Source organism: Amyelois transitella, chromosome 14, assembly GCF_032362555.1.
Source record: "Amyelois transitella isolate CPQ chromosome 14, ilAmyTran1.1, whole genome shotgun sequence".
Taxonomy (NCBI): domain Eukaryota; kingdom Metazoa; phylum Arthropoda; class Insecta; order Lepidoptera; family Pyralidae; genus Amyelois; species Amyelois transitella.
In genome coordinates this window covers 1,856,190-1,881,228 of record NC_083517.1, presented here as the reverse complement: position 1 = coordinate 1,881,228, position 25,039 = coordinate 1,856,190, and the positions used below count along the sequence as shown (strand labels likewise).

Sequence of the window (25,039 nt, the reverse complement as noted above, 5' to 3'; positions counted from 1 at the left end):
GTAAAATAAAAAACGAATAGGTAAAAAAAAAATCATAGTAAAATGGAATGTTTGAATGGGAAAAGACAGAAATCCCAACATTCTGCATTCAAGTTCAACTACATGATACTTAAGCAAAATTTGACTACTTATGTGTTCAGAGGGAAATAAAGATTATTACATACAGTTTTTTTTAATTTGTGAAAACAAGTTTTTTTTTTTCAACATATTTTGTGTTTTGAAGTATTTTGTTTCAATATTATATTATAATGATAGTGTATTAATAATGTATTATAAAAATAAGTATCTTTACTACTTCTCTCTTCTGTCTAACAAGTCTATTTTGAATGTAAGTTTTTTGAAAAAGTAAATTTAATCCCACCCATAATCAAAAATACCTCTATGATATGTTCAGTAAAATTCTACAGTCGGGGCCAGAACCTAACTCAAAAGTATTCATTTATATGGTTAGGTGTCATGATTATCTGAATCAAACTGTACATTACCTTATGAGACTGTAATTGGCTAGAAAGTTCGTTATGATAGCATTGATATTGTATTAAATTGATACTATATTATGATCAATTTTTTTTATTATGTTGCAATTGGCTCCTTGATACATACAAACATATGTATATTCATGTCTGTATCCCTTGCGGGGTAGACAGAGCCAACAGTCTGAAAGACTGATAGCTAGTGTTCAGCTGTTTTGCTTTATGATAGAATTGAGATTCAAATAGTGACAAGTTGCATAGCCACCGCCAAAAAAAAGGAGTTCAAAGTTTATAAGCCTATCTTTTAGTCGCCTTTTACGACATCTATGGGAAAGAGATGGAGTTTATCACCTCTAAAAATCAAAGTTTGAGGGTAGTGTTAGAGCTACAAAGAAAAAACGGCCATGTGCGAGTCGGGCCAGTGCTCAAAATGTTCCAAATTATTTACAGCGAGAAATACCGAAACTGAGAAAATGTGTTATGGATGTGTCACCAGAAGACTTTAAAAAACAAACAACTTGATTTCTTAACTTTATTGTTCTTAACTATGACTTATTCTTAAACTTATTTTATTGAAACTCCTTTCTGTGTTAACGTGTTATCCTCATATGTCTCCAAAACATCAGCCAAATGCTCATTATCCCTCGGTTTCTTGAACTGTCTTCTTCTCTGAGCCGCCTTCTTCCTTTTCGGGGCAATAGGTTTCCTCGGCCCGTGGTCCTGCATAGATTTGATACCTTGTTTTTCTAAATACTCCTCAATTTTGGCGTCATCCATTGCGTCTACGGCCGTCGCCCGCCATAACTTCACGAACTCTTCGTCTACCTGGTGGTAAAAGTGGCCAATCAATCAATAACGTTATTCTTAAACTTTAAATTGATAATTTTTATAAGGAAGAAGACGATTTTTTCTTTTCCATTTATTTTTATTTCGTTCCTAAAATTCCAATTTTAAACGAGGTTCAGTCCTTCTATATTGATTTCTAACTGGATCATACGAAATTGTCACAGATTACCTCCAATATATTGAGCATCTTTCAATACTTGTACCTACGCGTCGTCAGTCACCAAACTAAGAGGAAGTGCGGTGGTCGGTAGCGGTAGCTAGTGATGTGACATTGAATGAAAGTATGAAAATTGTATCGATATTTCTTACTATTTATAATATTATCCAGCAATAGTATTAAAATCGCACATATTTATAACCGACTTCCAAAAAGAAAGAAGTTCTCAACTCAATCTTATGTTTGTTATCATATATGATATTATATATATATAAATTCAAATAGTTTTGAGATTATCGTAAATTTACTTTTGGTTAATCTTCTTACCAAAATATAAAGTTTGTGGTCATGAATTATACAAAGCAACTTCTATCTAACCTCAGTTACCCAGTTAAAAATACCTTATCGAACTTGGATATTGATTTATGTACTAGTGTTATGTAGGTGAGTACTTAACAGTACAAGAACAAGAAAAATGGTATCATTACAAACTAATTAAAATAACTAAAATAAAATTAAACTCAATCTAAAAAAATAAGAAAATGAAAAAGTTAGATAATAAAAAATATTTTATCTGAAAAATTATTCACATCATATCGATTTTTACATAAACAAGAATTAAAGTTATCTTATTCTAAAGAGCTACACAAAATTTCAAGTATTCATCAAGGGTTGTACTTACATCTAAAGTGGCAGTCTTATCATTGTAAAACAATATTTTCTTCTTGTCTGTTGGCCTTGAAATGTATAATATTTCTTGTGCTAAACTTTTCAATGCCCTCTCACAGTGAGGCAATGATTCCTGGACATCTTCCAGTAGAATTCCACCTAATCCTTTGAGATCCTGTTGTTTTAGCAACCTGAAATAATACATCAAACATAATATAATTACGTCCATTTCCTTTGCGGGGTAAACAAAGCCAACAGCCGCGCAGACTGAAGGGGCCTCTCCCTGAGTCACCTTTTACGATATTTATGGGAAAGAGATGGAATGGTCATATTATAAAAGTGATAGAAACCACACGGCACTTCACTTTATTTATGTTAAAGACGTGATTATATGTTCATACACATCTGAATGAGAGGCAGTGAAATAAAAAAAAAAGAAAAAATATTTTTAAAATTTACCTAAGCAATGATTTCTTGTCTTTGATTTTATATACTGGCTTGAAAATGTATTTCCCATCGAGCGTACATTCTATTTTTGGATTATTTTGTAATGCTTCTGTTTGGAGCCACTGAAATAAAAAAAAAATATGATATCAAATAAGCACAACAGTCAACAAAAACTATACTATAGAAATCGAAAAACACTCATACATTGAGCACAAAATCCCAAAAACCACTGAACCAATAAAGGTTAAATTTGGCAGGAACCGTAACTAGGACACATCCGCTATGATAGGATTTTTTGGAAATTCTCTCTCCAGTCTCTGAAAAAGTCTCTACTGTGAAATAACGTGCAGTATTACTTAAAACTAGTTAAGTATTAAAAAACTAAAAGTAATAAAAAAATTAATGTAAGTCTGAAGTAATAAAATCACGTGCGAAGTTGTAGATAAAATTTTATGCAGCTATAAAAATTAAAAGCATTTAAGATAATATCGTTCTAATAGTGAATGCATCATGTAACGTCGGCAATAAACCCTTATTAACCGCCTTAAAAAAAGGTGGTTCTCATTTTGACCTGTATGTATGAATGTATGTAAGTAAGTATGCATGTATGTTTGCCAGCGATTACTTTTTTCACTGAACCTATTTTAATGGGCTTTGTAGGAAACCGTGCCTTTGAACCTGTGCCTTTTATGCAGATCACGCATTTTAACCAGGCACCATAGGCATTTGACCACCGACTCTCAAACTACCCTCTTACTACTAGTAACCTTATTAATATTATTACCCTTCTTTCTACCATATTTTCTTATTGACTTAAAAATAAAGAACTAAGGGGTAGGCTTATAAACTTGGGATATTTCTTTTAGGCGATGGGCTAGCAACCTATCTCTATTTGATTCTCAATCTTATCTTAAAGCCAAATAGCTGAACGTGGCCTATCAGTCTTTACAAGGCTCTGTCTACCCCGCAAGGGATATAGACGTAATTATATGTATGTATGTATGTATAAAGAAAACTATTCCTCCGTGTACATTCCCACAGGAACAAAACCCTGTGCTTAAGTTTAGATTATAATACCTACTTGTTTAACTTTATTGCCGACATCCAGTTGGTTTGTTTCATCTAGAACCTCATCCAATGTGAGGGGATGATCATCACCTTCTTGGTGCCTAGACCTCATGTGTCTTACGATCCTTGCCAAGACTCCAAACCGGTAGGATGAACTGCCCGCCATGGTTTTGTAACTGAAAAAGTTATTTATTCATAATATATTCAATATTTTTTTAATTCATATATATATTTATATGAATAAAAAATACAGGAATATAATAATGCAGGATAAACATACATATGTACATACAGAGCTTGAAACCTTACATTCAGTTGTTTGGATTTATGATGGAATTGAGAATCAGATATATATAAAGAATTTTTTTGAAATAAAATAAGACATACTATTTATAAGTAATACAGATATTACATGCACACATAACACATGGATGTCGTAAAAGGGGTAGGCTTATAAACATGGGATTCTTCTTTTAGCCGACGGGCTAGCAACCTGTCATTATTTGAATCTCAATTCAATCATTGAGCCGAAAAGCTCAATGTGGCCTATCAGTGTTTTCAAGACTGTTGGCTCTGTCTACCCCGTAAGGGATATAGACGTGATTATATGTATGTATGTATGTATAGGACATGATAAACTTACTTAGAAGCATCCAGCTTGGGGCCAGTGCTGGCCGAGCTGCTTGATTTAGATTTTTTCTTACTGTCATCTTTTGTCTGTGAGTCATCTTTTGTCTTCTTCTTTTCTATGCTGAAAAATATTAAAACATAAGTTTCAGGTTGTTAGCAATTTTAACCATTTACAGATTGAAGGATTACAATGGGCATCTAGTATAGACATCTCAATAAGAGTTTGTTAGCAATTTTTTGTAGGTAATTTTAAGGCTTCATGCCAAGTGGATCCAGTGATAGTATGTTGTAGAGACAAAATGAAACTGCCTGTTATATCATAAAAGTAATATCACAAGGAAGTATCATGAATCTTTTTATCCAATGAAATAGATATTTCAGTGTGGTGTACAAAGGCAGAGAAGACCTTTAGATTATTTGGCATTTGGTAAAATCATTTTCTGCTATTAAGAAATCTATATCAGGAGCCTGCTATATTATTATAAAGAAGTACATAGGTAGTCTTATTTTTGGTTCAAATGTTGTCAAAAATAACGTTTTATATAAATTTTTTGCTCAATACCTATAAATAACTAGGTACTTATGCACCTTGTTGATCATAAACAGTAATCATTCAGATCAAAATGATCCAACACGGGATCAAAATGATCCAACACTCACTCCCACTTGTATGATACAAGTGGGAGTGAGAAAGTAGGTAATGAGTACAGGACAGACATGACAAGGTAAAGCGAATGCTAGTAAGCAAACGGTGGTATAGAAAGGATGTAGTTTACGCACCTAGGAGTTGCAAGTGCCTTTTTTTTAAAAGCCTCCCGTTCCCGTAATAGTGCCGGATCCATTTTTGTTCCTATAAATCAAGCTCAGTAAGTACTTTTAATTTTCTGCACTTAATTCACTTTCACTTCGTTTATAATTTAATTTTTCTGAGAATAGCATGTTTTTTATCAAAACATCGATTTGATTGACAGCTGTCAGTGAGTGATGTGACATTGACAGGCACATTTTTTTATTGGAAATACAGGTAGTGGTCGCTGTAAAATATATACAACTGCCCAAAAATGGTAGTATGATGCACTTAGCTCGCACTTTTGATTTTATCAAAATCAATTAATCAATTAACGCAAGATAAACGGCTATTGAAATTTTTATCCACACTAATAATAAAGAGGAAAGATTTTTATTTTTGTATGTTTGTGTGGAATAAACTCAAAAACTACTGGTCCGATTTTGATAAAATTTGGCGCAGATATAGAATAGACCTTCAAAAGTGACATAGGCATAAATTTGATTTTTGAAATAAATTTATTTCAAAACATAAAACACAAAAATATGTCCACCCGTGCGAAGCGGCGGCGGGCCGCTAGTGTTAACTATTTTTCATAATTCCAGTCAAGTAATAAGGTAGCTGAAAAACTTTTTGTCAATAGTCTGAGGGCTCTAGTCTATCCATATTCGTAAAAAGCCTACAGGCTGGGGCATGTTGATAAGATCATGATTGCATTTGTAGCGGGAACGATAGTTCAGGTTCGACCGCCACAAAGGGAAGATCTTCCGCCAGGCTGGTGTTATGCCTGGGGAACCGCGACTTCGTCGACGCCATTAGTCAAAAGCAGCGAAATGTCTAAAACGCGCAAGCAAAGATTTCATGACCACACATACAATATTGTTGGAGCCGTAGGTAGGTAGATACAACACCTAGCCTGCCGGATGATCTTCCCGTTGGCCATCTTCTATATCTTTAGTTCACACTTTCCGTCTGCCATGGTTTTGTACCATAACTTTACCAATTCTTCTTTGTCGTTGCGCTCTTGGCAGAGCGGTCGTGTTCACAATGAAGCCAACGCTTTCCTCACGATATCCCGCCATTTTTCTATGTCGGCAGACTGTCTGCCGCAGTCGAAACGCGTTTTCCCACTGTTGATTTACTATACCAATAATTTTGACCAAATCTGGGGCCATTCATGATTTCAGTAAAGGCTTAGGTACTTTTAGAGAGTGTAAATGGCATAGGTAATCGTTAGTCAGTCATTGTGTCGCTATTGTTTATTTAAATGAACCTTCAGTCCGTCTATGTCTAGGACTACAGTCAGGACCACTCCATCTCTTTCCCTTGGATTTCGTAAAAGGCGACTAAGGGATAGGCTAATAAACTTGGTTCTCCTTTTATAGTTATATCAATAAGCTAGTATAATATTAAGCCGCAATTGTATCAGTTGAACGTGGCCTTTACGAGATTGTTGACTCAGTCTACCCCGTAACAGCTTTAAGAAACTCAGAAAAGAGTCCTTTAGTAGGTAACATAGCCGCAGTGTGATTCGAAGTGCATCTACTCGATAGCGACTGGAATATCTTAACCACTCGTCCAGTGGATCAAATTTGGTGTTAGGTATGAGTCGTAAAATGCCCCAAAATTGCAATTCTCCAGGTAGGTAGTCGTAATTTTCCCTTTTATATTACGCCTAAAAAAAATAAGAGAATTTATAAATATCTTATAAATGAAAAGGCATTAAGCTGCGCCAAACAGGTTCCCAAACACAATATCGCCTGCGCCGGCGCAGCGGATTGCGAGCAAAGACATTGAACACTGTCATTGTGCTAGACTACAGCATACCGTTTGGACGTCAGGTACGTCGTATAATTAGACAGAAAATTAATTTTGCCATTCGTAAATATATTTCTGTTACCTTATCTAACTTGTCTATTGTTATAAAATCCACGGTCAAGTAGTAGGTTATTAGATTTGTATTATAGGCGAAACCTTGTTACGTCGCCTATTTGCGTAAGTTTTATTTTAAAAGTTTATTATTTGTTGAATTTATAATTGCGGTATCTCAATGGTTGACGGGGTTGGTACTACATTATTGGTCAATAATAAAAAAAAAAAAAATGTTGTAACTTGGGCCCGTTAACTTGAAGAAGTTAATTCTTGTGTTTCATTTGTAGGAAAACCCTTACCTAGGGCTAGACCGGCGTAAAATTGGTTAAAATTCCCAGTTCTAAGAAATAATTACACAGATGAAGTTTGTAAATTTATTTAAATTTATTGTAGACTTCGTCTACCTTAAGTCTGTATAAATTTTAAGTTATTATGTTATTTCAATGTCTTAACTAAATTACTGCGCAAAGTTTAACGAAAATTCGTTTTGTAGTTTTTGCGTAAAAGAGTAAGAAACACACACATCCATATAAACTTTAGTATTTATAGTATTAGTACTATTCATAAATACGGCATTAATTTGTATAAATTTTGTATGTATTAATTTATCATGTAAAATTTGCCATTGATTTGTTTGTAGAGTACCAAATGGATGGGTGCTAAGGCTTGTAAGGCTTATTATTACTTACATTGTTGGAAGTAGATTAAGATATTAAATTATCTGTGTGTTTAGATCTGTAAGTGGACAATATCGCCCAGATACAACATAGATAGAAGACAAGATAAACAAATCAATATCATATGTGTATTTTATATACCTACTTGATATTTTTGAAATTTCTCGTAAATAACTGACATGCATATGGTAGAATATAAATATTATTATAAGTAACTAGTATTTTAATAAATAAATTGTTTTAAACTCTACTGTGACCATTTAACAATTACTATCCCTGGGTTATTTAGACTATTTCGATTGCCAACCGATGGTCTTACGGTAAAAGAAAATGTCGGGTGTAACCATTACCGGTTATGGGTCCCTCTAAAAGTTTACCAAGGTAAGATGGGAGTCGCTTTGTTTATAAACCTGGGTTTTTCAATTTAAGATCGTGGTCATTGGCGGACCTAGGGCTCTTCTCCGGAGAAGTTCTACTTACGACAAAAATAATTGTTTTTGAGACAGAAACTTAAAAGATTTTGAGACAGAAGAAGAGTAAAAGACCAAAAAAAGGCACAGAGAAATGACCTATTTTTGAAAATAGTTCTTATCTTGGGTAGAATCTTAAAATTAAAAAATAAGATGCCATCGCACGTACATATATGACAATGTAAATAAAAACAAAGCTTATATTTAATGAGTTTGTTGCACTTTTGACTTTAGTTTCTACGTATCTTTCTATTGAGTTTGAGTGTTGTGTTCTTTAATATACTATATTAAATCATTATCAATTTAGCGGCCCGAAAATTCAAGACATGCAGGTAGTTGACTAAGGCTCGATCTCATGATGCCTTCGAAATGGCAGGAAGGCAGCGCTGGAGGGGTTTTAGTGCTGTAGTCTGGCACACTCGGTGACAGGAGTCCCACAGTCTCCCGGGTGAAGACCCGGGGAGTCGTCCGTAAAAGGATTTCCCCTCTGTTACAAAAAAAAGCCACACTGGTTCACCATATTGGTTGAACACTGTTGATCATCAATTGTTCATTATTAATCAACTGTTTCTTTTTGTTTCAGTACACAATGTGGCCCCTGAAAATAATTATATTTACTATTTATATAATCCTTCCACATCGGTAAGTAACTATTTATACCTAAGTGTACTAAAGAGACGCCCGCGGCTTCACGCGGGTAAAACGAAAAATCCTGATAGGTAATTCCCCTTCCCGGTGGAATTTCTGAAAATCCTCCCTTAGTTTTCACCTTTACTGCACAGAGAACCTAAATGCCAAATTTCAGTCTCCTACTATAGTAGTTTCGTTGTCAGTCAGTCAGTATCGGGTTTTATACATTTACTAGCTGTTGCCCGCGACTTCGTCCGCGTAACCCACACTCAAAATGACGATGTTTCATACAAACTTGCAACCCGTATTTCACCCCCTTAGGAATTGAATTTCCAAAAATCCTTTCTTAGTGGATCCCTCCTAATTAAAATCTACCTTCCTGCCAAATTTCATCTTTATTGGCTCAGTAGATTTCAAGATTTCGTGATTCCTAAGTGAGTGTTTTTCGCTTTTATACATATAGATTATAGATTATAGATTTGACGTTCGAGGCCGAGGCTCGCTCCTGAGAGATCGTCTAAAATCCTTTGTAGGCAGATGCCTTCCACATTAAAGCTTTATATAATTAAGTTAATAGAGTATTGAAGTTATTAAGTACATATTTATTTACACACTTTGACGGCTTCTGTGGCGCAGCGGTAGTACGCTTGTCTGTGACGCCGGAGGTCCCGGGTTAGAATCCTGGCCAGGGCATGATGAGAAAAGAACTTTTTCTGATTGGCCTGGGTCTTGGATGTTTATTTATATATAAGTATTTATTATAAAATATAGTATCGTTGAGTTAGTATCTCGTAACACAAGTCTCGAACTTACTTCGATGCTAACTCAATCAGTGTAATTTGTCCCGTACATATTTATTTATTTATATTGTTTTTTTAGCGTGATCAGCGAAGACCACTCAGCGTTATGGCGGTGGATGTGTGAAGACGGAAAATGTCTGAAAACACGAACAGACCCCAAAAATAATGACCCCGCGCTCAGTTTGGAGGCTTGCAAAATGTTTTGCAATGAATTTGGTATGTATGCCTAGTGTTTCGGGCTTTGTTAAAGCTTTCTTAAAAGCTTTTCGTCGGTAGAAAGCATAATTATTATCTCTTTTATATCGTCTCACTTAGGTATATAGCTTGCTATTTCAGCAAAACGCTATAAATAAATAGTTTCAGTGGTACATTCATATATAACAAGCATAATAACGTCTATTCCCTCGCGGTGAAGCCAGGGCCCGCAGTCTCGAAAACACTAAAAGGTTATGCATTTATAGGACAATATTTTTTAAATCTTGTGACATTCAGTTATAATTATTTGTTTTTGTTACACAAATAGATAAGAGCTTGTAAGGCAGGCTTTAAAAATCTGAATACTTATTAAGTTAAAGTTTCTAAACAAGTTACAAACAGTTAAAAGTGGTACAAGTTTAAAGAAGATAATTTTTCTTCATATACTTATTTTTCCTAGTGGTTTTTGGCACATTAGAATGGGACCACTCACTATTTGAATCTCAATTCTATCAATAGGTCATACGGCTGAACGTGGCCGTGCGTCTGCATGATTGTTGGCTCTGTCTACTCCGCAAGGGTGATCATTATGTATTTATGTATGTTTTTTTTCCCTCGTGTCAATGCTTCACGGATCGCCGTTGCATGCATAGCATATGCGTCAATCGGTAATATTAGATAACCGTGTGGAACAATCAATTTTGTGGCTAGATAACCGGTTATTAACTTTCCACGTTTGACCACATTCGGTAACATTAATAGGTAGGTAGGTACTTTAAATTGATAAAAGATAAATGTTTTTACCAAAAAATCGTGATTTGATGGTAATTTAATTAATTCAATTTAATTACGAAACGGTTGTAAAATACGCCACAATGCACTTTCACGCGTATTGTTATTAGAATCAGTTTTGAATAAACTTACAAACGAGAGAAATAATATACAATGTAATTTTTAATAGGTATTTCTATCATTACTAGCTTTTGCCTGCGGAACTGCTCGCATAATAATAGCTTATCAAAAATTTCACCACACATTTACAGGACAGCTTTTCAGAATCTATAGGTACAGGAGAATAAATAGAATAAGAATAGCTTATCGCTTAGCCATTGGAGAGGTCTGATGCTAGTCGCTTTTCGACATTTGCAGATCCAATGACCTTGTTAAATCTATTGTTTTTTTGGACCCCAGGTTTTGAAACAACACCGGTATTGACCGCTACCTTGAACATGCATAGACTATGACGATAAAGCGATTAAAAACAAAGTAAATTTTAGGATTTTACGTCCTCAGATTTAAAGAAAGAAATACAAATTTCTTTATTGCGAAAACAGAAGGTAGAAAAGATGATACAGTCAGTTCGTGTCACTGGACCTGTCTTCGCAAGACGTACCTACCTACAATAATTCAATCAGAAAAAGAAAGAAATTCTTTATTGGAGCATACAATAAAAATAAATATAACTTAGAAATCTTATTCTAACTTGTATATGCTTCCAAAAAGGTTGCGTTGTTGTAATTCTTTTCTACTATTTCAGTAGTCTCTGCCCACTTCTCCGGGAAAAACTTTTACCATTTCATAATTTATTGACTCTAAATATCTGTAATATTTTCTCTTTGTTTAGGATTGCTTTGGCCCAAACCAACAGGACAAGTGGACCTTGGTAATTTCTTGTCCAAGGTCAATCTGCAGAGCTTGAATGTGGTGAACCTCAAACGAGGAGTCAGTGATGCTATGACAGAAGCTGCTGTGCAGGTAAGGAGGTTATATATGTATCCCAGTTTAGCCTCAAAAGGTAAGAGTTAGGATGGCGAAAGATAAAGTTAGGATGGCGAAAGATGGAATTAGGATGGCGAAAGATGGTGTTAGGATGGCGAAAGATGGAATTAGGATGGCGAAAGATGGAGTTGGGATGGCGAAAGATGGAGTTAGGATGGCGATAGATGGAGTTAGGATGGCGAAAGATGGAGTTAGGATGGCAAAAGATGGAGTGAGGATGGCGAAAGATGGTATTAAGATGGCGAAACATGGAGTTAGAATGGTGAAAGATGAAGTTAGGATGGCGAAAGATGGAGTTAGGATGGCGAAAGACAGAGTTAGCATGGAGTTAGGACGCCATAATAACACGAGTAATGTTATGATGATGAAAATGAAACAAACGTCGAGACGCGGGCCCCGGGGTTTTGAAGTAAGTTTTGCATAACCATCATCGCCACACATGGAGTCAACAATTGAACATCTTCTTTTAATGCAATTTCATAAAGTCGGATCATCTAGAAGGTGATCTCCCTACACCACATTTCCTTTTATTGAATGTTCTTCTTCTTCCTGACGTTAATCCAAGTTACATTCTCATTTCTCTGGTTTATACCGTGATTTAAACTCTCTCCTGTTCCAGAGATTCAAGAACCAAGTTTCGTATGGCATTCCTAAGGGAGCGAGCCCTAAAGCCACAGGGAAGGCCGTGGAAGTATACCTTATAAATGGGAGCCCTGATTTACTAGGTGAGTGATTAATATCTTCTATACTAATATTATAAAGCTGAAGAGTTTGTTTGTTTGAACGCGCTAATCTCAGGAACTTCTGGTTCGAATTGAAAAATTCTCATTGCGTTGAATAGACCATTTATCGAAGAAGGTTTTAAGACTATATAACATCACGCTGCTACTATAAGGAGCAAAGATATAATGGAATATGGAAAAAAAACACGGGGAAAATGATTCATCATTCGTCTTCAATGATGCCCAAAATAACTATTCCACGCGGACGAAGTCGCAGGTACAGCTAGTCATAGATAATTTGCTCCCTGTGAGCCACAAAGGACCCGAGTTCAATTCAAATTAATTGACGGTTAATGGTCTTTATCTGATTAGCCTTATTTTTGGACTAAACTCCCTAATGGGAGCTCCCTCTTGTGTTAAGACTGTCTTCATCCTCCTGGTTTAGTCCCGGTTGCATCCTTATCACTCTGAAGAGGAGCCCGGGTATGACTTGGCCATGAATCCTGCATTGCGTGAGTCAGATTTTTACACGAAGCGACTCCCATTAGACCTTCCCAACATTTGCTGGAAAACCTTACATCGATCCTGGTTACACATACAGTTGCCTAAATGTGCAGAATTCCTCACGATGCTTACCCTCACCGTAAGAGCATCGTAATTAAACCTCCATTGGTTAGTATGTAAAGTTATTTAAGCATTCGTTTTGAGTTTCAGACGAGGCTGAAACGAATTTTAATGTTTAAGAAAAAAAGAGATCAGGTTTAAAAATCTTTTAAATTTTTTTTTTCAAATTGAAAAGAATACATTTGAGAACGCAATTGGAAATACTCTATTATATGAGAAAGACATGTTAGTCTTATTCATACCGCTATACATACTTCGTGGCATAACCGAATTAGTTAATTTATCCTTTTAAACAATTAATAGGTATATTAACACATTGTCGTCCGACATATCTCTACCTCTCTTCAGATATTTGTAAAAGCATGAGGTTATTATTATGTTTAATAATTTAGTCACGAGCATCTTGTCATTGGTTTTACTATCACGATACTCTTAGTTTTCCTCAAACTTGTTAAGTCACTCAGTGCAAAATGAATGACACATTTGAGAATATAGTAAATAATGGTACCCAGAAACAATCATAGAATAGCTGTTTTTACGATATTAAATTTTCAAAGATATTTGATTCTTTACAATAGGAACACTTCAGTTTAGTAATTGTCGTAAAATGTTCTACGACTTAGTACATTCTACTGCTGTAACCATGATCTACATTGGATAGTTGTGTTTTAAAATTCAAAATTATTTATTAAAACACATGGCACAACGAGGACACGTTTGGAGTCTCTTCTTAAGCTTCCAAGCATGTGCCAGAAGACTCCGTTCTTTCATGAAAACATAAAATAATTTTGAGATGTATTTATCTTAATTATTAACCAAATGAATGAGTTCTTATCTCTTTGACTCTTTCATTTTGGTTCTGAAGACAGAGAAAGAAAAAGAGAGAGAAGATTAACGTCTTCTCCTTCTCGTAATGGCATAGGTATTTGTTGTGATCAAGTATAAAACGTCTATGGATCTGGCCACCTGGCTTCCTCACCGTAAGACTATAATTATACTTTGGACTACTGGATATTCGCATTTAAATTCATTTGTTTATTATGAATATACTAGCAGCGTGTATATCACTGCACTTGTGTTTTTAAATTTTATGTTTGTCTAGTCGATTTTTAGAAGTGTTTACATAACTGTCTCGAATAAACAGTAACAGATTTGCACGACAATTCTTAGCTATTGAGTCTAAAGTTCAGAATACAATTTTACCGTACATTTCTACCCTGATTGATTTGAAGTAGAAGGGCTTGCATAGCGTAAGCGGACGCCTTTGTAAAATTTAGTTACTCTTTTTTTTAACTCCCTCTCAAATTATTCTACTGATATATAAAACACACAATATGTTCAAACAGAGTTTTCTCTTGGAATGGACGAGGGTTACGGACTTAGAGTTGGCGGCAATGGCGCAGAGAAGATTAACGCGACAATATTCGCAAACTCTTTCTTCGGCCTCAGGCACGGCTTGGAAACCCTGTCACAGCTCTTCGTGTACGATGACATCAGAAACCATATGTTGGTGAGTTAACATTTTTATTCAGGGCTGTAATTCCTAATCTATACTAATATTATAAAGCTGAAGAGTTTGTTTGTTTGAACGCGCTAATCTTAGGAACTACTGGTTTGAATAAAAAAAATATTTTTGTGTTGAATAGACCATTTATCGAGGAAGGCTTTAGGCTATATAACATCACGCTACAACTATTAGGAGCGAAAAATAATGAAAAATGTAAAAAAAACGGGGAAAATTATTCACCCTTGAGGGCTTCAACTTCAATGATGCCTAAAATAACTATTCCACGCGGACGGAGTCGCGGGCACATCTAGTAGTTAATATATATGGGTTAAGGTCCTCTACCTGGTTGCAGAGGTAAGACGGGAGTAGGTTCGTGTAAAAACCTGACTCACCCAATTTGGATTATTGTTAAAAGACGCACCCCGAGCTCGTATCCAGAGAGGTGAGGAAGTAACCGGGATTTACCCCAGGAGGAAGAAGATGTAGTTCTTAAGGCGGATAAGTAAAATAGGGTTTTCTTATGCTGTAACAGAACCGCCTACTACCGCCTACTCGTCCTACAAAAGCTCTTATACAAGAATTTTGAATTGAACAATGACTCGAAATAATTTTTTCATATCGAGTTGAGATGTGAGCTAATCATAAAATGCAATGTCCCGCGTATTGTATGGTTTAATTTAAATAACCGGTCAGTGTCAGTGACCTGACAAGACTGGCCATTTGCATAACAAGGATCCGGTGACATTACTATTTTTTTTTTTAAATGAGAGTTCATTGATCGTAATCCGCAATAAAGAGGATCTTTACTGGGTTGATAAAATACTCGTTTGAGAATAATTAAGTATGTTTGTGGTCCATTAACCAATAGAATAGAATATTTACAATACCGTAGGTACTTATCCGGATTTTTCGTGTGATGCGAGTACAAACATACAGGCAGACATATTTTTGGCTTCTTATAAATAAATATAAATAAATAAATATACGTGTATACGGGACAAATTTCCCAGATTGAGTTAGGGTCGAAGTAAGTTCGAGAATGTGTTACGAGATAATAACTCAACGATACTTTTACATATTAAATACTTATGTATATAGATAAACATCCAAGACCCAGGCCAATCAGAACAAGTTCTTTTCTCATCATGCCTGGCAGGGATTCGAACCCGGGACCACCGGTGTTACAGATAAGCGTACTACCGCTGCGCCACAGAGTCGTTCATTATAGATCCCCCTTATCGTTTTTTTGATAATATCTTATAAATACAGACATCGGTCCGTTACAATTTAATTTAAGTATATGTATATATATAAATCAAGAGTATATATCGGTCAAGAGTATTCGAAACCGCCGAGCTTGCATGAAGGGAGTTATGAATGTGGATGAAGCTAATAGTCCAAGATCCCAGAGCCGTAAGACACAACTTATTTTCTAAAGAATGGATCTTTCGATTCTCAGTAGTCTTTCATGTACTTTTAATACCTGCATGTTTGTGAGACTTGCCCGGTGACACCTGCGCAGGTACCAGGCGAGAAAGGTAACTAATAATCACAGTTACTTAACTTAAATTTGTATGACTGATTTTTATATATATTTTATAGAATATTACTCTGAAGTCATATCAGAGAAGTCAGACGCTTTCCATGCGCCAGAACTTTTGTCAGACGCTTTAAAGCTCTATCAAAAAAAATTAACTTAATTTATTTTTAAATGTCTGACTTTTATATAATATATAATATATAAAAGTCAGACATTTAAAAGACAGTCAAAAATTTATTTTGGAAAGCGTCTGACTTCTCTGATATGACTTCAGAGTAATATTCTATAAAATATATATAAAAATCAGTCATACAAATTTAAGTTAAGTAACTGTGATTTTTAGTTACCTTTCTCGCCTGGTACCTGCGCAGGTGTCACCGGGCAAGTCTCACAAACATGCAGGTATTAAAAGTACATGAAAGACTACTGAGAATCTTAGAAAATAAGTTGTGTCTTACGGCTCTGGGATCTTACTCTATAAGGAACTATGCAGAGATCGTGGCAAGTGGAAAGATGTAGTCTCTGCCTACCCCTCCGGGAAAGAGGCGTGATTTTATGTATGTATGTCTGTATGTATATGTCATATTATTTATTATGTCACTTTATTGTTGTTTCTTTATTATAATGTATAAATATCGTACATCCACATACTAGTAATCTTTATGTATAACTTTTAAGGTAGTAGCCGGCCATTCCCACCACAAGTATCATTTAATTACTTACTGGGAAGACCTTGCATAATTATTGTAACCAAGATTACTGCAATAAAGAATATTTTATATTTTATTTATTATTATTAAGTATACATATAAATTTCAGATGGTGCGGGACGTGATGATCGATGACAAACCTGCGTACCCTTACAGGGGACTTTTGTTGGACACCAGCAGAAATTACTACACCGTTGACTCAATTAAGAGGACGATTGGTAAGTTTTTATCTTATCTTCCAAATATTGTAAGTGCCGTGTGGTTCCTGGCACTCGTACAAAAAAAGAATAGGACCACTTCATCTCTTTCCCATGGTTGTCGTAAAAGGCGACTAAGGCTATAGGCTTATGAACTTGGGATTCCTCTTTTAGGCGATGGGCTAGAAACCTGTCGCTATTTGAATCTCAATTCTATCATTAAGCCAAATAGCTGAACGTGGCCTATCAGTCTTTTCAAGACTGTTGGTTCTATCTACCCCGTAAGGGATATGGACGTGACCATATGTATGTAGTATGTATTGTGAGAATTTGTGTAAAAACCTGACTCACCCAATCATGGCTAAACGCGCGCCCTGGGATCTTCTTTACAGAGGTCAGGATGTAAGTGAGGTTAACGGTAGATAAAAGAAGATTGTGAGACATTTTTTTAACGGATAAACTTCTGCAAGAAAATTTAAAACTGCTGTGTCATGTATAGAATTGTGGGGTCTGATACGAGTATAATCCGTGAACCTAATAAACTTTTGCGTTGCATTTCAAATACTACTTATTAAAAGGTATTTTTCAGTTGCTCGTTAATATTATGTACTTAAGTTACGAAGTGACCTTTCAGTCTTTTCAAGACTGTTGGCTCTATCTAATCCGCACGCAATATGGACGTAATTTTGAGTGTGTATGTATGTATGTATTAATAAACATTGTGAAATGGTAGAGTCTGATGTTTTGAATTATCGGAAATTGGTTTCGCTCAGTTATCTCAAATCACAATCAGATGCGATGCAAAAGTCATTTTGCGTTAAAAGTGTGTTTGCAAATGACATTGACGTGTATGCAAGACACATTGACGTTGTAGCGGGAGCGATGATTCGGCTCGACCGCCACCAAAGGGAAGATCTTCCGCCAGGCTAGGTGTTGTGCCTGGGGAACCGCGGCTCCGACGATGTTGTGTCGGAGGTTGTATATATAGCTCCAATCCATGAAATTTCTGAAATCGCGATTTGGGTTCTTCGCTGCTATTGGCTGAGCGCGTCGATTTCTTCGAGATGATTGACAGTTGTTGTGTGATTTGATGTTGTGGCGAGTGGCGTAGAGATGTCGCCACAACGTGTAAACATATATACATACATAACTACTCTTTTGTTGTGTGTGACCTATTAAGAAACGCGGTTTCTATTTTTCATTGAAAAGAGAAAGTCGGCCGTAGAACTAGATCTTACGATATACATATATACACCTTCTATATATTGCATGATGAACAATGGGTCCATTAAACCATTGTTGTATTGTATATGTATAAGCACTTAAAGTAAAGGTGCCGTGTGGTTCCCGGCAACATAACAAAAAAGAATAGGTCCACTCCATCTCTTTCCCATGGATGTCGTAAAAGGCGACTAAGGCTATAAGCTTATAAACTTGGGATTCCTCTTTTAGGCGATGGGCTAGCAACCTGTCACTATTTGATCTCAATTCTATCACTATGCCAAACAGCTGAACGTGGCCATTCAGTCTTTTCAAGACTGTTGGCTCTGTCTACACCGCAAGGGATATAGCCGTGACCATATGTATGTATGTGTATATATATCTATACAAATTTCAGATGGTATGGCCGCTGTCAAGTTGAACACTTTCCATTGGCACATCACGGACAGCCAGAGCTTCCCCTTCGTGTCTGAAAGGAGGCCTAATTTGTCCAGATTGGGAGCCCTGAGCCCTAGCAAGGTGAGCTTTTAATATCATCAAGACTTTGTGTCTTTGTTTCTATCTTAGGTACGGTGATGCAGCAGTAATACTATCGTTTATGACATCATAACTCTAAAAGTAGTTAACCCTTCAATTCCAGTAAATGATATAAGTCTTAAAAAGATAACATGTTAGAAAATTAAAAGTTTCCAAAGATTAACTAATGTGTAAGTAGATTCGAATCTTGTGAATCAACATTCAAAACTTGGGGCCACTTTTTTATCCCAATGTTCTTTGGCATAACTGTTTTGGCATAATGGGTTTAAGGTATAATTCTGACTTTTGGTATACTTACCACGATTAAATTTGGCATAATTCTCTTTTAAGCTATGTAAGTTTAAATTATTTTTGGTGTAGATAGTTATGCGTAAACAATTATGCGAAAGAACGTTATGCTTAAAAATCATTTTGCCATAATACAGTATGCTACATTACATTATGGCTTAATTTTTTATGCTAATAGATAAAGAGATAGATATATATTCTACTCTGTTCACCATTCTGTTCACACTACAAGTTGAAACTTGAAATCTTAGCTTCAGAGTACAAAACCCAAAATAAAACCGATTAAAATTTATTATTTTATAAATAATAATAAAAATTATTTTTATCAGGTTTATACGAAGAGCGACATCAAAGACGTCGTTCAATACGGGCTGGAGCGTGGCGTGCGCGTGTTGCCAGAGTTCGATGCGCCCGCGCACGTCGGCGAGGGCTGGCAGGACACCAACCTCACTGTTTGCTTTAAGGTAAGTTTCTCAACTCAAGCACATTTTTTTTACCTTTTGTTACCCGAGTAAGAAAATCAGTCATTCATTTTGTAATGTTTGGACCAGTTCTCTTAATGAACACAAGTAGGTATTTAGTTATGCCACGGCCTCGTGTGCTTAGATTGTCTTTTATCTCAAATGAGAATAGCAGAACAATATGCCCTTCTATGACAATGAATAATATGGACCTACCCAAAATAGGTCGCAAATAAAGGTACTTGTAAGTTTTTCTAAAACGTTGACAGGTTGTGGTTGTGTTAATGGTGATTTAGATTTAATAGATCTATAGTTGTAAATTGACGACCGATGAAAATGCTGCAGTGTAGTTTGTTCCGCCGCTTCTTTTACACGTGAGCTTTGGAAGCGGTAGTAGTTATAATTAGATTTAAGTGATGTGACATCAATAAGTGATACCATGTATCCAATTTTGAAAATAAATCTATTCTATTCTATTCTCTATTACCTCTGATTAAGAAATTTCTTTTTTTATACTTCCAGGCTGAGCCATGGCAACACTACTGCGTGGAGCCCCCCTGTGGTCAGCTGAATCCGATCAGAGATGAATTGTATGAATACCTGGAGGATATCTACATGGATATGGCTGGTAATATGAATAAATTGATCTGAACAATGTATTCTCTTGTCCACATTCTGAAATTGACGTTTTTGAATAAAATGCTGCAGGGCAGTTTGTTACCGCTTCTTCTGCCCTGACTCCTTGGAAGCGGCAGTTAACTTAGTTTTTAGTAATTTATTTGACGTCTACCAATGTTGTGATACCAAAAGATTTGACAATTATTAAGCTATATGAAGTATGCTATAATAATAAATAAAAATTTTAAATTTGAATTTGAATATGTGTATTTGTAATATCTTTACGAAGCAAGAAATATCACATATAACGGCGGATTCTACTTTAAGGTGATGGGCAAGCAACCTGTCACAATTCGAATCTCAATTCTATCATAAGATATTTTTTCATTCTCCAGATTTATTCAAACCGGACATGTTCCACATGGGTGGTGACGAAGTGAGCGAAAAGTGCTGGAACAGCTCCGCGGAGATCCAGCAGTTCATCCTGCAGAACAGGTGGGACCTCAACATGACCGGCTTCCTCAAACTCTGGAATTATTTCCAGACTAAGGCGCAGGATAAGGCCTATAAGGTGATTATTTTTTACTGTTTCACAAGATTTTTCTTATCGTTTTGCTCCTATGAGGCAAATGTAGGGAAATTTCCAGGAAAAATAAATGGTAATCTGGAAAAGAACTTTGCAAAAGTTCATGTCATCGTGTCAAGTGTAAAAATGAAGTACCTGACTACTCCACTGGGAAAGTTATAATTGTCGTAGTAAAGTAATAAACGTCGCAACGTGGTAATAAACGTCGGAGTAATAAACATCTTAGTAATAAACGAAAATAACGTAGCCAAATATGCTACGCTCCTTTGGCCACTGGCAAAGATCTCCCATATTTACTTCTTATCTTTAAAAGTTATTAAGTTATTGTACAATTAACTAAAAAACAACATTACAGGCGTTTGGGAAAGGCATTCCACTTATAATGTGGACGAGTACACTGACCGACTACGAGTCTGTTGAGAAGTACCTGAACAAAGACGATTACATCATTCAAGTGAGTATAAAAATATTTATGCCATTCATATTTCAAGAAACCGTGCCGTGTAGTTCCCGGCACCAATAGAAAAAAGAATAGGACTACTACATTTCTTCGGATTCTTCTTTTAGGCGATGGGCTAGCAACCCATTACGATTTGAATCTCAATTCTACCGTTGAGTCAATTAGCTGGCCAGTCCAACATAATACCAAAACTACTCCTCCACCACGAAAACACCACGAAAATAAATGACCTTTTTTTCGTGTAATAAATAAATCGACTGGGCAAACATTTAAAACCAAAGATGCAGTAATACAAAAGGTCAAAAGTACCCGAAACCGCCGAGCTTGCATGAAGAGAGTTATGAATGTGGATGAAGCAAAGGAAATATGCAGAGATCGTGGCAAGTGGAAAGAGGTAGTCTCTGCTTACCTCTCCGGGAAAGCGGCGTGATTTTATGTATGTATGTATGTATGCAGTAATACACACTCGTCAGCTTTAAGCTGCTACTTTGTTAATAAAAAACAAAAAAAAAATACAAAAATTATTTAAATTTATACAGGTGTGGACCACGGGAGAAAGTCCTCAAATCAAGGGTTTGCTGGAGAAGGGATACCGCCTCATCTTGTCAAACTACGACGCGTTGTACTTGGACTGCGGCTTCGGGGCCTGGGTCGGCAGTGGTAAGATAGTTTTATAATCACTCATCTATACTAATATTATAAAGCTGAAGAGTTTGTTTGTTTGTTTGTTTGAACGCGTTAATCTCAGGAAGTACTGGTTCGATTTAAAAAAAATTGTGTTGAATAGACTATTTATCGAGGAAGGCTTTACGCTATAAAACATCACGCTGTAACTATTATAAGAATGAAGAATGTGAAAAAAAACGGGGAAAATTATTCATCCTTGAGGGCTTTAATGATGCCCAAAATAACTATTCCACGCGGATGAAGTCGCGGGCACAGCTAGATATTATATAATACAGATATTCGTATAGGTAAATACTAGTTTTACGATTTAGGTATATCTCTATCATTAAATATAGATCGTTCTAGTTTTCTCGCTGGTTCAAACGCTCCCTTATAGAAAATCTCTAGAGAATAGTACTATTTTCGGGATAAAAAGTATTAAGGTCAAATTGTTGATATGGGCGTGTTTTGTTGTAAAATTGTTCTAGTGTCTGTCGCTCTCATTTTTTTTATATTAGTTTCAGTCTGATGGCACAGGCATGCAAATTATAAAAATTGTTGTTTGTGTATAAGAGAACAGATGTATAATTATTATAAGTATTGTAATTGTAATATTAATGTAATTTATGAAAATTCTAAACCATTTTCAGGTAACAACTGGTGCTCGCCGTACATCGGCTGGCAGAAGGTCTACGATAATATGCCATCAAAGATTGCGGCCGATCATAAGGATCTTATTCTTGGTATGTCCTTTTTTCCCCACAAGTTCTATGCCCTATTTAAAGAGAAAACACCTCTAAGTAAACGGGAGGCAATATATGTATATAAATACCTAAGTATCTATCATAATAACTTTTTCGCGGGGCTTCGCTCCAGCGGGAATTTCGAAAAAAAGAAATAGCCCATGTTACTCTTGATGGTCATTTGGGTAAGGGTCAAATTTTGACCCTGAAGTAAAAAAGGCAGACAGCATCTTACTGGTCGCCCAAACGGTAAGAACGGTCCCTGGCAAGTCGCAGCGGGGAGCCAGGGGGCATCGTGGTGAAATGCCATGCGATCCCATGATGTCTTCAAAATGGCGAGAAGGGGGCACCTGAGGGGTTTAAATTGGTAGGCTGGCACACTGGATGCCAGGAGTCCGACACTCTCCCGAGTGCAGACCCGGGAGGCAGTCCGTAAAAGGATTTCCAGGTCGAAAACCAAAAAAAAAAGGGGGAAGGCCGACCAGTCGCTTACACTATCCTGGCATAAATTTGATTGACGTAGGCTTTGGATAGTTTTTCGAAAACTAACATTTTAATGATTTTTATTTGTTCATTCCATCACTTATACATTACATATGGTCACGTCTACATCCCTTGCGGGGTAGGCAGAGCCAACCGCCTTGAAAAGACTGAATGGCCACGTTCAGCTATTTGGCTTAATGATAGAATTGAGATTCAAATTCAAAAGTGACAGGTTGCTAGCCAATCGCCAGAAAAATAATCCCAAGTTTGTAAGCCTGTCCCTTAGTCGCCTTTTACGACATCCATGGGAAAGAGATGGAGGGAGTGGTCCTATTCTTTTTGGTATTGGTGCCGGGAGACCACACGGCACTGAGAAATGAGAATAGCAGAACAAAACGCCTTTCTTCGGACCTACCCCAAATAGGTCACAAATTTGGGTACCTACTTGTAAATTTTTTCTAATACGTTGATACAGTCCATATGGGCTAAACCTATGGACATTGGACGGGTCATGATTATCTGTTATTCGTATTGATAACTAAATTCACTGATGTCACATTTAACGACATCCATGGGAACGAGATGGAGTGGTCCTATTCTTTTTTTTATTGGTGCCGGGAACCACACGGCAAAAAAGAATAGGACCACTCCATCTCGTTCCCATGGATGTCGTAAAAGGCGACTAAGGGATAGGCTTATAAACTTGGGATTCTTCTTTTAGGCGATGGGCTAGCAACCCGTCACTATTTGAATCTCAATTCTATCATTAAGCCAAACAGCTGAACGTGGCCTATCAGTCTTTTCAAGACTGTTGGCTCTGTCTACCCCGTAAGGGATAAAGACGCGATCATATGTATGTATGTATATGTATGTCACATTTAAGGCGCGGAAGCTGCGCTATGGTCTGAGCAATCAGACACGTCGACCTTGGACGGTCGCCTCTGGCCACGTGCTGCAGCACTGGCCGAGAGGTTGTGGAGCGATCCGCAGCATGACTGGAAGGAAGCCGAGCATCGAATGTTACACGTCAGGTAATATTATAAGGCTCGTGGTGAAATACCTGCGATCCCATGATGCCCTCAAAATGGCAACGGCGAACGGAGGGGTTTTAGTGGGTAGGCTGATATACTAGGTGCCAGGAGTCCCACACTCTCCCGGGTGAAGATCTAAGAGTTGTCCGTAAAAAGGATTTCCCCTTCGATAACAAAAAAAAGGTAATGTTATAAGGCGACATCTTCTTGAATTGACTCATTTTTAAGCTTTTTTCGGCCTCTGTGGCGCAGCGGTAGTGCACTCGTCTGGAACACCGGAAGTCCCGGGTTCGAATTCCGGCCAGGGCGTGATGAGAAAAGAACTTTTTCAGATTTTTTTTATTCACAACGCCCTATCAACAGGGTGAAGGTTTTGTTCAGGAGAATTTTTGCCCTGGCAATAAAATAGATAGAAACAAAAAACTGTCATATTACAAATCTTTTTGTCAGAACAAAGTCTGTCGGGTCCGCTAGTTTATTATAAAATATAGTGTCGTTGAGTAAGTATCACGTAACACAAGTTTCGCACTAACTTCAAGGCTAATTCAATCTGTGTTATTTGTTCCATATATATTTATTAATTAATTAATTATTATTACAGGGAACGACTGGTCCACATGGGAATCCAAGCGGATTCCATTCAGCCAGAGTGGTGTTACCAGAACGAAGGCTATTGCTACAATTAAGAAGTTTCTAGTGCCTTTATCAGCATCATCATGACATTCTACACAAATTTTATTAAGTATTTTTCACTTTACTATTAAATAGAGAGAGGATAATATGTAGTTTTAACGAAAGATTATGCTACCGTTAAGAAGTTTCAAGCACATTTTTTGCATTATCATGGCAATCTGCATTATTTTATAAGTATTTCTCTCTTTACTATTTTATCTATCAATGTGGTGTTGCCAGAATGAAGAAAACTACTAGTTTAGGAACTTTTTGTGCCTTTTCAGCGTAATCTGCACAATTTTTTATTAGTATTTTCACTTTACTATTTTATATCTATAAATATCCGTATTTTTAAATGCGAAGTTAAACCTATATGTCTCACATAGATACGTTTATTGATTCTTAAATAAAGTGTATTGAATATAAATTATGGAATATATTTTTTTTTTAATAAAAGTTTGAACAGGAAATGT

At 36.3% G+C, this 25,039-nt stretch overlaps 2 protein-coding genes across 4 annotated transcripts; one reads left to right on the top strand and one right to left on the bottom strand.

The window, feature by feature from the left end:
- Positions 1–995: 995 nt before the first annotated feature.
- Positions 996–5,209, bottom strand: LOC106132838 (transcription initiation factor IIE subunit beta). Its single transcript, XM_013332381.2, has 6 exons — positions 5,071–5,209; positions 4,304–4,411; positions 3,674–3,836; positions 2,605–2,714; positions 2,159–2,336; positions 996–1,298 (listed from the first exon to the last, which is right to left on the bottom strand). Exons 1-6 carry the CDS (start codon positions 5,130–5,132, stop codon positions 1,038–1,040), a joined length of 882 nt encoding a protein of 293 aa, XP_013187835.1. The 5' UTR covers positions 5,133–5,209; the 3' UTR covers positions 996–1,037.
- Positions 5,021–25,036, top strand: LOC106132837 (chitooligosaccharidolytic beta-N-acetylglucosaminidase). Of its 3 annotated transcripts, none has more exons than XM_013332376.2 (16): positions 5,021–5,156; positions 8,680–8,738; positions 9,606–9,742; positions 11,346–11,476; positions 12,120–12,225; positions 14,193–14,356; positions 16,713–16,821; positions 18,419–18,540; positions 19,176–19,310; positions 19,830–19,935; positions 20,321–20,496; positions 20,867–20,965; positions 21,511–21,631; positions 22,288–22,380; positions 23,747–23,894; positions 24,496–25,036. In XM_013332376.2, the coding sequence occupies exons 2-16, from the start codon at positions 8,686–8,688 to the stop codon at positions 24,578–24,580; spliced, it is 1,785 nt and encodes a 594-aa protein (XP_013187830.2). In that variant the 5' UTR covers positions 5,021–5,156; positions 8,680–8,685; the 3' UTR covers positions 24,581–25,036. The 3 variants fall into 3 exon arrangements, with proteins under 3 accessions (XP_013187830.2, XP_013187831.2, XP_013187832.2); XM_013332377.2 differs by lacking the exon at positions 5,021–5,156 and adding an exon at positions 6,829–6,918; XM_013332378.2 differs by lacking the exon at positions 5,021–5,156 and adding an exon at positions 6,993–7,072.
- The last annotated feature ends 3 nt before the right edge of the window (positions 25,037–25,039 follow it).